Genomic DNA, 14,177 nt, shown 5'->3' with positions numbered 1-14,177 from the left:
GCCGCTGGAATTCCGGCATTTCGTCTGTTGTTAGAAAACGGTCCCACTGGCGGACTTGCGATGAAAATTATTTATATTTCGCTTCTGGCTCGCAAAAATTGGTCAAAATAAACAAAGGTTAATGTGCTGCTGCTGAATAACGGTAGTGTGGTGAGTCCGCCGGACCGACGAACGTGCGTAACGGTGAGCCGTAAGAGTACATATCCGCAAACGGCGCTAATTAAAATTGGATGCTGCAGCGGCCATCAACAAAAAGCCAACGGAAAACGCAGCGATTAAAACCCATAAAATCGGTCATACTCTCGCTCAGCGCACATCCGCCAGTTGTTTTTATCCTCCAATCAAGTAAGCCCCGTAAATAAACAACAGTTAAACTCTACACTGCGATTAAATCGGGAAGCGCAGCGGAGGACCTAAAGTCGCTGGCAAGAAGAAGAGCGCTGGCCAAAAGCGCCTTTGAAAGGGATAAAAGTGGTTTAATCAAAGTGAAATTGTTTTGCGGATTGCCAAACAAACGTAATCCCGGTTAAAGTGTTCGGAATTCGGCAAAAACCCAGAGGCGGCAGGTGCTTGGCGCTTTTGAAACGAGACAACACGACGCTGAGTTTCTGGGGTAGAGTTGCCAACCCGAAAAAGAAGCGGGGTTGCCGTTCGTTGCGCCGAAAGTGTTTACCTGGTTTTCAAGGGCCAGTTGCTCTAGGAAACCGGAATTTCTGAAATATCCTGGCCAGAATATGTCTTGGTATGTAGGTGGTCTGTCTTACGGGATATTGGATTCTCATTTAGACCCTCTTGCCCATAGGAAATCCAGCTTCAGGCGGTCACAGGCCGGATAACCGGCAAGAAGCCCAAGCCCACCGATTAAAGCCCACTTGATTCATTCAACAAAGGCTCTAGAGGAGAAGCGACTGCCTGCGAAAATCTCCCCACTCTAACTAGCTCCTCCTCCAGCGTCGAGATCTCGTGCGCGGGATTGACGACGCCGCTAACAACCGAATTTCTTGCCTACACCGTTAAAGAAAAGCTGCCACCATTCGGAAGAAGAATACCTCGAATATGACCCACAATCTCGGTATGGCGCCATATCGATTGCCGGGTCCAGCGGGAGGACTATGTCCGCCCGACTTCAAGCCGCCACCTCCGACGGACATCATCTCGGCGCCGAGCAATCCGAAAAAGCGGAGGAAAACGTCAAGTGCCGCCAATTCAGCTGCAGCCGCGGCTGCTGCGGCAGCTGCTGCAGCAGCAGCTGCAAACTCCATGCAACAGCAACAGGCTCCGCCCACGCCGCAGGACTTACTGCCTCCGCCGCCGATGGGCGGCTTCGGAGACACCATTATTGCCTCGAACCCGTTCGACGACAGCCCTCAGATATCGGCAATGTCGAGCTCGGCGGCCGCGGCAATGGCGGCCATGAACCAAATGGGCGGTGGTCCAGGAGGCGGTCACTTTGGTGGTGGCGGACCCGGAGGCCATCCGCACTGGGAGGACCGCATGGGTATGGGTGGCGGACCACCTCCACCGCCACATATGCACCCACACATGCACCCCCACCATCCGGGTGGTCCCATGGGGCATCCACACGGCCCCCATCCGCACATGGGCGGTCCGCCGCCGATGCGCGGCATGAGCCCCATGCATCCCCACAATATGGGACCAGGACCTGGGGTCGGGTTGCCGCCGCACTTGAATCACGGACGGCCAGGAGGACCTGGCGGACCCGGTGGACCCGTGCCCATGGGCAGCCCAATGGGCGGAATGGCTGGCATGGGCGGCATGAGCCCCATGGGAGGAATGGGCGGTCCCAGCATATCACCCCATCACATGGGCATGGGTGGACTGTCACCAATGGGCGGCGGTCCCAACGGACCCAATCCACGGGCCATGCAGGGCTCTCCAATGGGCGGTCCCGGACAGAACTCGCCGATGAACTCACTGCCCATGGGATCGCCCATGGGTAATCCGATTGGCAGCCCCCTGGGTCCGCCCTCGGGACCTGGTCCTGGGAATCCGGGAAATCCCAGCGGCCCACAACAGCAACAGCAACCTCCGCAGCCTCCCATGAACAACGGGCAGATGGGCCCCCCTCCACTGCACAGTCCGCTAGGGAACGGACCTACGGCGCACGGCAGTCACATGCCCGGAGGACCTATACCAGGACCAGGGCCTGGGCCCGGAGGACTCGTGGGTCCCGGTGGCATTTCCCCCGCGCACAGCAACAATCCCGGCGGTCCCGGAAATAACAACATGCTCGGCGGAAATCCCGGCGCCGGAAACAATAACAATGGAAGCAATACAAACAACACCAGCAACAACAATCAAAATCCTCACCTCTCGCCGGCAGCAGGACGACTGGGAGTCCCGACGTCGATGCAGTCAAATGGACCTTCGGTTTCTGTGGCATCCTCCTCGGTACCCTCTCCTGCCACGCCCACGCTCACGCCTACGTCGACGGCCACGTCGATGTCCACGTCAGTGCCTACATCCTCGCCAGCGCCGCCCGCCATGTCACCGCACCACTCGCTGAACAGCGCCGGCCCGAGTCCGGGCATGCCCAACTCCGGACCCAGTCCGCTGCAGTCGCCCGCCGGTCCCAACGGTCCGAATAACAACAATAGCAATAACAACAACGGACCCATGATGGGGCAGATGAACCCGAACGCAGTTCCTATGCAGCACCAGCAGCACATGGGCGGCGGCCCACCTGGCCACGGACCCGGGCCCGGACCAATGCCCGGAATGGGCATTAACCAGATGCTACCGCCGCAGCAGCCCTCGCACCTCGGACCCCCGCACCCGCAGCTGATGAACCACCCGCATCCACACTCCCATCCGCACCACCATCCCGGCGGGCCGCCGCCGCACATGATGGGCGGTCCGGGGATGCACGGCGGTCCCGGAGGAATGCCGCCCCACATGGGTGGTGGTCCGAATCCGCATATGATGGGTGGTCCGCATGGGAACGCGGGGCCGCACATGGGTCACGGGCACATGGGCGGCGTTCCGGGTCCAGGACCAGGGCCCGGCGGCATGAACGGACCCCCGCATCCGCATATGGCGCCGCACCACGGCCACCCGCACCACCATCACAATCCGATGGGCGGACCTGGACCGAACATGTTTGGCGGTGGAGGAGGGGGACCCATGGGCCCCGGTGGACCGATGGGCAACATGGGACCCATGGGTGGAGGGCCGATGAGCGGCCCAATGGGCGTAGGGCCCAAACCGATGACAATGGGCGGTGGCAAGATGTATCCGCCGGGACAGCCGATGGTCTTCAATCCGCAGAATCCGAACGCGCCGCCCATCTATCCATGTGGTATGTGCCACAAGGAGGTAAACGACAACGACGAGGCCGTGTTCTGTGAATCCGGCTGCAACTTCTTCTTTCACAGGTAAGCTGTTCATCATCACTTATTTGTACTCTAAAAACCAAAGACTTTCCCATTCTTTCAGGACGTGTGTCGGCCTGACAGAGGCGGCCTTCCAAATGCTCAACAAGGAGGTGTATGCCGAGTGGTGCTGCGACAAATGCGTGTCTTCCAAGCATATTCCCATGGTCAAGTTCAAGTGTTGAAGCGGGCGAAACTGGGAGTCGGTATCAGAATCATCATCCCCATCAACGTCAGCGGAATCTATCGATCAACCACCAGCAAAAGCAACAGCAACAGCACCAGCTAGCACTCACTCACTGTATAAAATATCCAAGCATTAACTCTATCTTAATTGTAAGACTTAAGCTGCTCAATAGTCACGCCCCGACCGATCCTGTTACCCAACAGTCCCGAAATAGAAACCCGTTACCAGTAAGCGACCCACTGAAGTGCCGGAGCAGTGTTGTGACTTTCAGCTCCGGGCTCCTGGCCCACTCGCGACATCCTCCTGAAACAAATACGCAAATAAGCAAACCTTAACGAAAAGTGTAAACGAAATATGTTTATTGTAATATAGTTGTAATATGTATGTATGTCTGCATGTGGAGTAATCAAACCGGACGAAAACCGCAAAACGAAAACGGAAACGGAAACAAAGCTGAGAAACAATCTAGTTTGTATTATAAAACGAAATTGGTTAAAATTAATGAGCGAGAAGAGGAGTAGGGATAGGGCTCATCCCAATTTGAATACTACTCGATCAGCCGGAATTCGACAAGAACACAACAGACAACCACACTTAACTAATTGAACACATATATCTGATGACATATTCAACACATTTGAGGATGAGTACAGAAATTGTAACGAAATGAAATTATAATTGTGAAATTGATGCAAACTGCGTGAGTGTGTTATTTGTTATTAAGAACCTATATTATTTTTTATAATTGCGTGCGTTTACCTTTTAAACAATTAGTGCTGAGAAGTGGCTCGATCGAGTAAGAGACGACCATCGTCGAAAACATTTTACAACAAAGCATTCATAAAAGCCGGTATCGGAGGATGTGAAAAATAAGGAATCGATTGCGAGCAAAAGCAAAAGAAATTATAAATTCATGCGAGAGATATAAATTTGTAATGTAAGACGAATGTTGAAAACGCAGCGAAAATTAACGATTCAAAAGAAAAAATTTGTAAAAATATGAGAAACAAAAAGTACTCTAGGCTACAGCAACTTTAAGTTATTTATAATTAAATAAAATAAAATTAAATATAAAATAAAGTAAGAGTGAGTTATTTAGCGCTTTCTTTTTGGGTGGTAAATGTGTTTTTGCGGTCCTAATTCATTTTGTTTCTTATTGAGGGACTTCTACTGGTTAAATAAGTTTATGCCTTGTTAATAAAACACTTTTAAATCCGTTTGCATTGCATATAATCGAATTTTTAATTTTTTTGTATCCATACTTAGGCTAAATGCACAGGCTAATGGGGCATAATATAACATACATAGATACATGTCGAAGGATGCATCGCTGGAGCTACATGAACTTTTTGGAAATGGGCAGTAACAATACTCAATGTTGCACATGCCGAGTTGTGGAAAAGGATTCTAAAAATATTACAGAGACGGTCACTTAAGGGTACAAATTATATTTTTGATTAAGTGTAGCATTTTCTGGTTCGTAGAGGAGTTTAGATTATGTTGACAGCACGCAGGAACCAAACGAGATTCCTGCATGGCTCGCTGTCTTATCCAATAGCCGCTGTTATGAGCTCCGCCACGTCCTGATCTGTGCTGCGCACGGTCAGATTCAGCGTAACGCCCTCTGAAAGTGCCAATTTAGCTCGGACCAGAATCTCGGCGCCGCCTCTGAAGGTGCCTGAATAAACAAAAGACTTCCTTTATATATATTAAAAAAAAAAAGCAAAGGCTTCTTACCTGAACAGAGCAACGTATGCAGGTGGGTGCCCTCGGGTACCTTCTCCGAAAGATTTGCTGCGCCCAATCCCAGTATCTTCACTATAGTGTTGACCGCATCTTGCAAAGTATTAACTGCTGACAGCACAAACGTGTCTTCGGCTTGCAGCCACTCTAAAAATTACAAAAATAAGTATTCCAACAACTTGTGGGTTCATTATCTCTTTTTCGCACCTTCGCTATCGGCAGCATCCCATGCCACTTGGAAGTTGCTCTTCTTGGTTTTTTGTATCTGATCTGCAACAGTAAGTTCAAGATCCTCCAGCATATACTCATCATCGTAGCCTTCATCCGAGTCAGGCTCTCCGGTGTTGGGATCACAGTCCTTCACGACAAATCGCAAGGTTGCGCCAAAGGTTGCTAGTTTAAAGAAGATATAAGTTTAAACCATAAATCAATCGAACATGGTGCCTTATTGAAACCACTCACCTATGGAACTTGCTGCATCTGGCGGGAATTCCACTATGACGAATGTTGTCTGCAGCTCGTTGTAGGGAAGCTTGGGGCACGGAATGACCGCTCTGGTAGTGAACCCTTCCGGTAGCGTAAGCTCCACCCTAACATTTTCCAGGAACTGATCAGACAGGGTGTTTAAACAATCAAACTGGAAGACCACGTGCTGGCCGAAGATGTGTTTAATGCACTGCACCGTGTACTCTGTTTCGCTTTCGGTAAGCTGTATCGGAGCGGTACTGCGGTGAATGGGTCCGAGCACTTGGATGCCAGGCAACTGGGCCAGGCGGGCGGCGCTTTCCTCCTCGCGCGTTATCTTCGGCGGCCGTGGTGCGCTGCTGGTGACCAGCATGACATCATTGGCAACGACCGGTTTCACGATAGCCGCCTTGGGCACAATGGAAATGTCGAAGCGAGTCTCCAGGTCGCCATTCAGATGGTCGACCAGTGATTTCTCTAGCAGAGCCAGAGAACAGTTTTCCCGTTCGATGATGTAGTTCTTGTAGAGCTCCGGCCTCTCCGAGTTGAGGATGCTCAGGTAGTATGTGGCCCTGTCCCGCACCTCGTCGTCCGGATCCATCTGGCAGCGACCCAGCAAGACGAGTATATTGCTGAGCAGAGCCGGGCAAGAGGCTCCAAACTGAGCCATTGCAGTAACCGCGGCTGCACGCACAATCGGGCTTTCCAGAATTACGCGGTTGTAGATGAACCTAATGTACTTTGAAGGCGTGGCAGCAAAGGGACCCTCTTTGCCCAACAGGTGGAGAATCCTTACCGCCAGCGAAACGTGCTCGCAGTCCTCGATGAACTCGCATAGATGCGACAAGCCGGACTCCTTGGCATCTACGTTCTCTTCGATAATCGTAATGATGGTATCCACAATGGAGGTCTTGTACTCTAGGCCGCCCTCCTCGCGCAGCATTCCGCTAAGAAAATTCATAAGAACAGTATGCTTGCGCGGATACTTGGTGCACAGGGCGCAAATGGCTTGTACGACCACCACCTTAAACTCATCGGAAATCTCTGCCACAAACGTGGAGATCTGCTTCATTAGGCGCTCCACCGACGACTCGGCGCCGGTTTTCAGCAGCGTCGTAATGGCCAGCGTGGCCACTGATCGGTTGGAGTCTGTGATGAGACCCTCCAGATCCAGGTTGCAGGTGGTCACCGCTGCCGGGTGTGTCATGGCCACCTTGTTAAGCGTGCGCACCGCAGCGAAGCGAAGCGTAGCCTTCGGCGAGCTGCAAAACAGCTGGAGGATGGAGAATGCCGGCGAAAGCATTCGCGGATTGGTGTTTTTCAGATTGACAATGGCGTGCGCGGCCTCGTAGATGACCATCTCGCTCTTGTGGCGCAGACAGGACTCGATGAAGGTAAACAGGGGCGAATCGGATAGCTCCTCGGAAGGAATGTCCTCCTCTTCGATCAATTTGCAGGCAATGCGAATCTGAGAGGGTTTAAAGAAAAATTCGTTAGCTTGGTATATTAATCTTTACAATTTTAACATTTTGTTTTTATGACAGCGATTGGTTTTTTCAGCAACTATACATTACATACCAGCATGCACACTGCGTAGGGACTCTTCAGCGATCCTCTGGTAAGCTTGTTGACCAACTTGGATACTGCCAAACGATCCGACTTGCGTATGTGGTAGAGCAGGCCCAGAGCGTGGTACTGCACCATGATATTGTCGCTGTTCAGGGCCTCCTGAGCCTCGTTTGCCCACCTCTTGACTACATCTCCGGCGGTGCTGGCAAGTCTAAGGGAGCTCACCAGAGCGGCGCAAGACACTGCAGCGTTCTTGTCAACGATACACTGCTTCATATAGCGCTCCACAGCCTGCAACATGGTGCTGTCCGTAATGCTACACAAAGCACGGATAGCGGCTGCCCGGTAAAGATCCTCCTTGCCAGTCATGTCCTTCGTCAGCGAGCTAGTTACGATGATCACGTCTTCGGCAATGGAGCTCAGCTCCTTGATGCCCAAATAGACCATACGGCGAAGTACGACATCCTTCGACTGGAAGAGCTTTGTCATCGCAAAGAAGCAGTCGGTGGCCTCGCGGGCCACGAGCTGCTCCCCCTGGTTGATCAGGTACAATATCTTAGTAAGAATGTGGATGCACTTCCTAGCGTTCACCGGCGTCTCATTGAAGGTGCGCGTCTCCTGAAGGACGGAAGTCTTTTCCAGATTCTGGTACGCATTGCTCGGTCCTGCTGGCGTATAAAAGCGTTTTTTTTTGTGCGAGGCAAAGGAGAAATAGTTCATTTTCTTAGACATTTTGTAGGGAAAACTCGATTTTCTTTATTGTTAAGGTTAGTGGGTGTGTGTGTCTGTGCCAGCGGAGCACCTCTCAGTAACCAGCTTTTCTTTGAACAGTGTCGCTGGCCGCCGGATCGTAAGGTTCTAGGTGTTAAATCGCTACTCACCGTCATCCTCCTCGTCTTTGTCGCGGCGGAACGAACCCATTATCGTCGAATATTTGTTAAAATCCTCGGAAAAAACAATTAAATTAGTTTTCTGGTTGCTTACACGTCACTCAGCGGTGCCCAGTTGGTTCATCTGCTAGGGATGACAGCAAGTCGATACCCCTATCGATAGCAAGTTAAATTTCTTCTTACTCTTGTACAAAAATGCGCCTTATTTTTAATTATCTGACAGTAACTTATTCAAAGCGTTTGCAATATGAATTAAATTGTTTTATTAGATTACACTCAAGACGAAGAAGGAAGTGGTTCAGGTTCCGATCTACAGAAACTATCGATAGCTCGATTGTCTACCAAAAGACAGCTGAACTTTTTTTAAAATTTAGTTTAACGGCTTTTCTTACTGCAATTCAAAAACGTTTTTTTTTGCCACTTTTAAATTCACCCCCGACACTAATGTTTTTAACTTCTTAAACCTACTTGATACCCTTGAAGCGAACAACGAAGAAAATCTGGTCTTTTAAAGCGCTGCGGTTGATCGGTCGGATGTTCAGTTGATGTTACGTAAGTTCGAAAAGTTCTAAAGAAATTACAAATTATTAGATTTAACTGGTTTGTCCAAACTTTATTTTAAAATTCATAAATTAAGGTTAGAACGCTTAAAATGCGTAAGAACGTTTATGTCAATCTTATATACTAATGAGTTCATCTTAGTGGAATTTAATGAACAACAATAGCTCAATATTGTACAACATTGGAACGATAAGTAATTTTTGGCCATTATTATAACTCAAAGAAGCTAAAATGGTTTCAGTTTCATAAGAAAGCATATATATGAAACGCTTAACCAAATTGAAGCACCTCACTCCCGCCATTTTCAAGCTGCGAAACGATCTAACGGTAAAAAGGCCAGAGAGGCCAGAATAGAAGCTTGATATCGAGAGGGATGGCAGTTTGGAAACAAGGACGTTACAAAGAGCAAAAGTAATAGAAAATGCCCTCTCCAATCGAATGCATTTCTGCTTACTAAAATTAGTGTTGTTTATTAATTTCCGGCCGATTATGTTTATTTATTTACGTGCTTGCCGAACTTATACATTCATAGGTGCCACCAATCCAGAAATCCATTATATTGAATTGTCAGTTGGCGGCCCGCGCCGCAAGTGCCGTTAATTGCATTTTACATACAGCGGGGAAATTCCGGCGCGCTGAACAACAACTTCATTGCGTGTCCATAAGGCGAGGACCTCCGCCGCAAACGCCAAAAACCAAAAGGAAAAAATCTGCGATCGAGGCACCTACAGCATGAATTTATGGCCAAGAGATAAGCGCCGGCCAAAGAAAGTCCGCTGACTTAAACCCAAAATTGGACAAGGAACGTGCGTCGGACGAGCAGGAACATTTTTAGTAGCTGTCAAAGGCATCAGCTGTGGCCCCTGGAAAACAGAAACACCTACAGAAACCCCGGAGCCAACTTAAAACCAAAGTTGAAGTCGAAGTTAAGGCCGAAGTCTGAGCAAAAGCTAAGGCGACGGTGCACGCAAGGAATATGCTACAGGTGAGTTTGAATTGAAGGTGGCTCTACTACAGTAGAGCCTTAGCATGTTGATCGATTTTGCCTATATTCACGTTAATTTACATATTACAGTAGAATAAAATGAATGTAATCTATGTTAAGCTGGCAATACACACAATGTCTCTGTTTTAAAAAAGCTTAAATATAAAATGGGGCATAAATATGATCGAAACTCGTGCTTCTAAATTATAAACTTAGTTTACTTGTCACTGGAATTTCACTCTAAAATATTGTATGTGTAGATCTTGTTGTGTCTTCAGAGCTTTAGCAGCTATCTTCACTGTAATCCCCAGTTAGCTTTGCGTGCAGATGGCGAGGAATGCGGGCGGGGACCGCAGGATTGGTGTTTCTTTCGTTTGGGTGTAGAGATCCCGATCCGCTGGTGGCCTGTGACTCTATAAGGCTGATGCTGTCAGTTGCTCTTAGCCCGGCTCATTGGCTGTTTTATTGGAAAACTAGTGGCCGGCGTGTGTGGGCCAACCTGCATTCCAATCATAAGTATGAATATGAATCTTGAAGGCACTTGCATTCGTTAGCCTCTGTTGGTGCGAAGATGCAAAACGGTGGCACTCTGATTCGGGTTCCTGGTCGAAATGGGAATAGGAGACCCTCTCGTCCCTGCCAACAACTTCACCAGTGTGCTAACAAGATGGCAACACATGAAATTAGACTGCGCCGATGCACGTCAAGCGATAGAAGAAGAATGAACTGATCGTGCCTACAAAAACGGGCAACGGCAGGAACAACAGACTAATTAACATATTCAAATATTTGTCGCATTGTCTTGCCAGTTTTCCCAGCTCCATCTCGGAGTTGCTTATTCTCCTGTCGGTTTTATTGAAAAACCATTTTACGGTTTCATGCTTAAAAGTCATTGCCAAGTGACCACGCCCCACCGCGAGTCCAAAACCTGGAACCGGTGCTTCTTCCTTGGCTGTTTGTGCACTGCAGACCCCTTGGCGCTATTTTTATCGCATTTTAAAAGGCTATTTGTAGTGGTTCCACCAGGAAGTGGCATAAACTCGCAGCGCATAATGGCTGTGAATAAATTATTTTGCCACAGCTTCCTCTCGTCCATTGATTGGCTGATAAGCGTAAGACCCATCCTACAACTGCAGAGTCGTCCATTGAAATGGTCAAACAAAAAAACGGAGGAGGCAGCCCAAAACAGATGCTGCAAACAATGCACTGGTTACGTAATCACTTACCCCGATTCTTGTCCTGCAACGTGAGAGAGGCCAGCCGGCGGCCTTCCTTGTGCACTCGAGCAATTTTCACGCACGCCCCCAACTGGCGAGCCTTCTTCACCAAAGAACCTGGCCAAAGCCAAGCCCAGCAAAAAATAAAGGAGGACGTGGAGTACGCAATTGCATGCGGAAAGCAAAAGTCCCACAGTCCGTTAGGCGGAAGCGAAGCGCAAATTCAACTGATAGATTTGACCTTAATTTAATTTATATGGCTAATGCAGAGGTTTTGGTATTTAGGGGGTTGGCAGGTTTAGGAAACAAAATACTGCACTTTCAGAGCCCATAATATTACTAAATTTAATCAGATTTCAAGTTAATTTTTATTAAATCATAAATAGTCTTTAACATTTAACATGATTCGCCAGTGGCTTAGAAGCGAAATTGAGACATAACATTTACCGACTCCAACGAGAAAAATCTGGGCGTTAGGTGAAAAGGTGGATAATAAATTCCTGAGAAAATCTGGACGATAAACAAAACATTATAGGCATTAGAATGCGGACGTTAAGACTAAAGTTTTTAACATTCATTAATCATCTTTTCGTAAGTCAGTTGCATTTAGCTGCAGGTGAAAGTTCAGAGTCCCATGTGAAATGAAATGACCTCTCCGGTAATTGCAATTGCAAGAGATTTCAGAGATATATTGCCAATTATTAATTGTTTTTCTGCCAGTCTTCAACGGTACTGAACCAGTTCTCTAATTTCTAATGGGTTTCCAAAGCGGGTTGCCACAAGCGGCTGTCTACCTTGACTTTGGACCGTTCCTGGTCAATGTCCTTAGCCATTTCGGTTTTGTTTGGAAGATGGCTTACCTTGCATGCGCATTGCGCACGACGCGTCAGCTCCTCCAGCTCCTCCAGCTTCTCCGACTCGGTTAACCAGATGTTATCCCGGTAGTGACCCCAGAGCAGGGCCATAAATTCTCACAGTATTGCCTACTACACGCCTGCGCCTCTGCAAATGTTCCAATTTGTATTTTTGCACAAATTGTTGTGGCCGTCGGGGCATCTTCTGGTTTCCCTGGTGATCTCCCTGGCTCGCTTGTTTGTTTTCGGCTGCATTTAATTTAATTTGGCCTGCCCAATTGGGCTGAACCGCAATTAGAGGCAAATGTTTTCGGTTGCATTCCAACGGCTACTTAGCCCCATGTTCGTGGCAATTAGCCTGTGGGATATTCGAGGACATGGGCGTGTTTTTCTGGGGCGGGGAAAGTTATCTGCCCGGCCAGTTTCCCACACGTTTGTTTGCTTAATTAGGTGAAAACTTGCTAACAGGGACAGCTGTTTGCCATGCCGGGCAATTGCTAATGAGCAGGACAAGCTGAAGGAGTTGGCGAAATCAAAAGTAACCAGCAACCGTCCTCGCTTTCAGGCTCTTGCCACTTTGGGATCGGAAAATGGAAATGGTAAACGGGAAAACGGTCACCAGTCGCTTCAAGTGCTAATTTTCAACTTTTGTCAGTCTGTCTTAGATGCACTAAAAAAAGAAAAGACGCTACGTTGGCTATAGCAAAAAAGTCAATAAATTCATGGTGACTTTCTTACGTTTTTTTCCCATAGTGCTCCCGATTTTCTATGTAGGGGCATAAGTGATTCAGTTAGTTTAGAAAAGAATTGATTTTCTATTTATTAATAAAAATTCTGTAATTTTCTGCTAGCAGTTTTTAGGCCAAACAATTAAAAAAGTCACTTTGCAGTCGGATTTATTTCAGTTTTTAGGTTCATTGGTCGGTTTTTGTTAGGTCTCGGATTTGTTCTTCTTTTTCCTACTAGTATTGAAGACGAAATTTCGAGGTGCCCAGTGCCATGGCAAGTGCATAATTTTTCAATCAAAGCGAGCAGCTGTAAAGCAAACAAAAGCTGGGGCCAAGAGACAGAAATCGTGAGCAGGCCAACATGGCTAGAAGAAAAAGAAAACCCGATTGGGAAAAGGAAGTGCTGCAGACGAGATCTTTGCCTCATCCAATCCCAGTCCCAGTCCCAGTCCGAATCCGAATCCCAAAGCAAAAGAAAAGCCAAATGGCAATGGCATTTAAATGCAAATGACCACAAAGCGTGAGGGTGTTCAATGCGAACTTTATGTATGGAAATTGGCAAATGCGAGCAGGCGATTTCCTCAATGGTCAAAGTGTCAAAGTGGCAACGAGTGTAGGTGTTGTCACACTGTTGTCTTTGGAATTCCAGCCCATCTTGTCCAGGCTCGGCTCGGCTCAATCCAGGCCAGGCCAAAGTCAAGTCGCTAATTAAAAGCCATTGCTAACAGTCAACGACTTAATGGCCAGGCATTTGCATAGCTGTCAACGCCTATAATGCCCACACTTGGCCACGTTCGAAAGGCTTGCTTAGAGGTGAGAAAAACCGAATGCAAAAAACTCACGCAGCGCTGGTCCGGATCGGTTGGACAACGCCTGCTCGCCCGCCGCATCGCAATCTCCTCTAGCTTCCAACTAAAAACTCCATCCACAGCCGTGTCCAAGCCAAATACGCACCAGAACCCGCCATAAAAATTGTCAAAGCGTGTCTTTGATGGCTCACCCTAAGCCATTTAAAAGGTACATTCACTATAAAGAGCAGTGAGACGCTCACTTTTTATTATGAAAAGTGGCTAGTCGAACTTAAAGTAAAGAAAAGCCTGCACAAGCCTCACTTCACCCTTTTGTTTTAATACTTGGGGTACCTTACCTTAGAGTATTCCGCATTCGTCCAGAGAGGTGTTTTTCAATTAACTGCAGCTTAATAGGGGCGTTTTATTCAACACGGGGCACGACGCACATGCGTATCTCGCACCTTTCCGGATTCGGTGACAGAGGGACCCGGCGGGAGGCATCTGTAGAGCTTGTATAGAGAAGACGAGACACACACGGCTTCTTGGAGGCAGCGGACGATGTCTTCATTCAGAAAGGCGGCACACGTCTTGAACGATACTCGGTTTTTCGCACATTTCAATTTCATCGGGATCATGATTAATCGACGCCTTCAGTGGCACAGAATTTTTGATGTGTTTCGCCACATTATAAGGCTCGAGTCAAGAATCGAGAATGGGATACTGGCGTGCGTAGCTGGAGCGTTAAAGAGGTCGTAACACGCCTGGTTAAGCTAGTTGCTATGCCGCCTCATAATT

The 14,177-nt window shown here is 48.2% G+C and overlaps 2 protein-coding genes across 4 annotated transcripts; one reads left to right on the top strand and one right to left on the bottom strand.

Moving 5' to 3' along the window:
* Positions 1-32: 32 nt before the first annotated feature.
* LOC108100777 (protein pygopus) lies at positions 33-4,278 on the top strand. The gene is made up of 3 exons (XM_017204815.2): positions 33-742; positions 803-3,395; positions 3,457-4,278. Exons 2-3 carry the CDS (start codon positions 1,057-1,059, stop codon positions 3,575-3,577), a joined length of 2,460 nt encoding a protein of 819 aa, XP_017060304.1. The 5' UTR covers positions 33-742; positions 803-1,056; the 3' UTR covers positions 3,578-4,278.
* A 514-nt stretch (positions 4,279-4,792) lies between these two features.
* On the bottom strand, positions 4,793-8,370 carry LOC108100779 (coatomer subunit gamma). 3 transcript variants are annotated; one of them, XM_017204818.2, is made up of 6 exons: positions 8,238-8,370; positions 7,366-8,024; positions 5,785-7,255; positions 5,530-5,715; positions 5,317-5,469; positions 4,793-5,257 (listed from the first exon to the last, which is right to left on the bottom strand). In XM_017204818.2, the coding sequence occupies exons 1-6, from the start codon at positions 8,275-8,277 to the stop codon at positions 5,127-5,129; spliced, it is 2,640 nt and encodes an 879-aa protein (XP_017060307.1). In that variant the 5' UTR covers positions 8,278-8,370; the 3' UTR covers positions 4,793-5,126. The 3 variants fall into 3 exon arrangements, with proteins under 3 accessions (XP_017060307.1, XP_017060308.1, XP_043065060.1); XM_017204819.2 differs by having other exon boundaries at positions 7,366-8,021; XM_043209125.1 differs by lacking the exon at positions 8,238-8,370 and having other exon boundaries at positions 7,366-8,157.
* Positions 8,371-14,177: the final 5,807 nt, after the last annotated feature.

Source organism: Drosophila ficusphila, unplaced genomic scaffold (genome assembly GCF_018152265.1).
Source record: "Drosophila ficusphila isolate 14025-0441.05 unplaced genomic scaffold, ASM1815226v1 contig_791, whole genome shotgun sequence".
In the NCBI taxonomy this organism is placed as follows: Eukaryota; Metazoa; Arthropoda; class Insecta; order Diptera; family Drosophilidae; genus Drosophila; species Drosophila ficusphila.
This window is presented reverse-complemented; position numbering and strand designations above follow the sequence as displayed.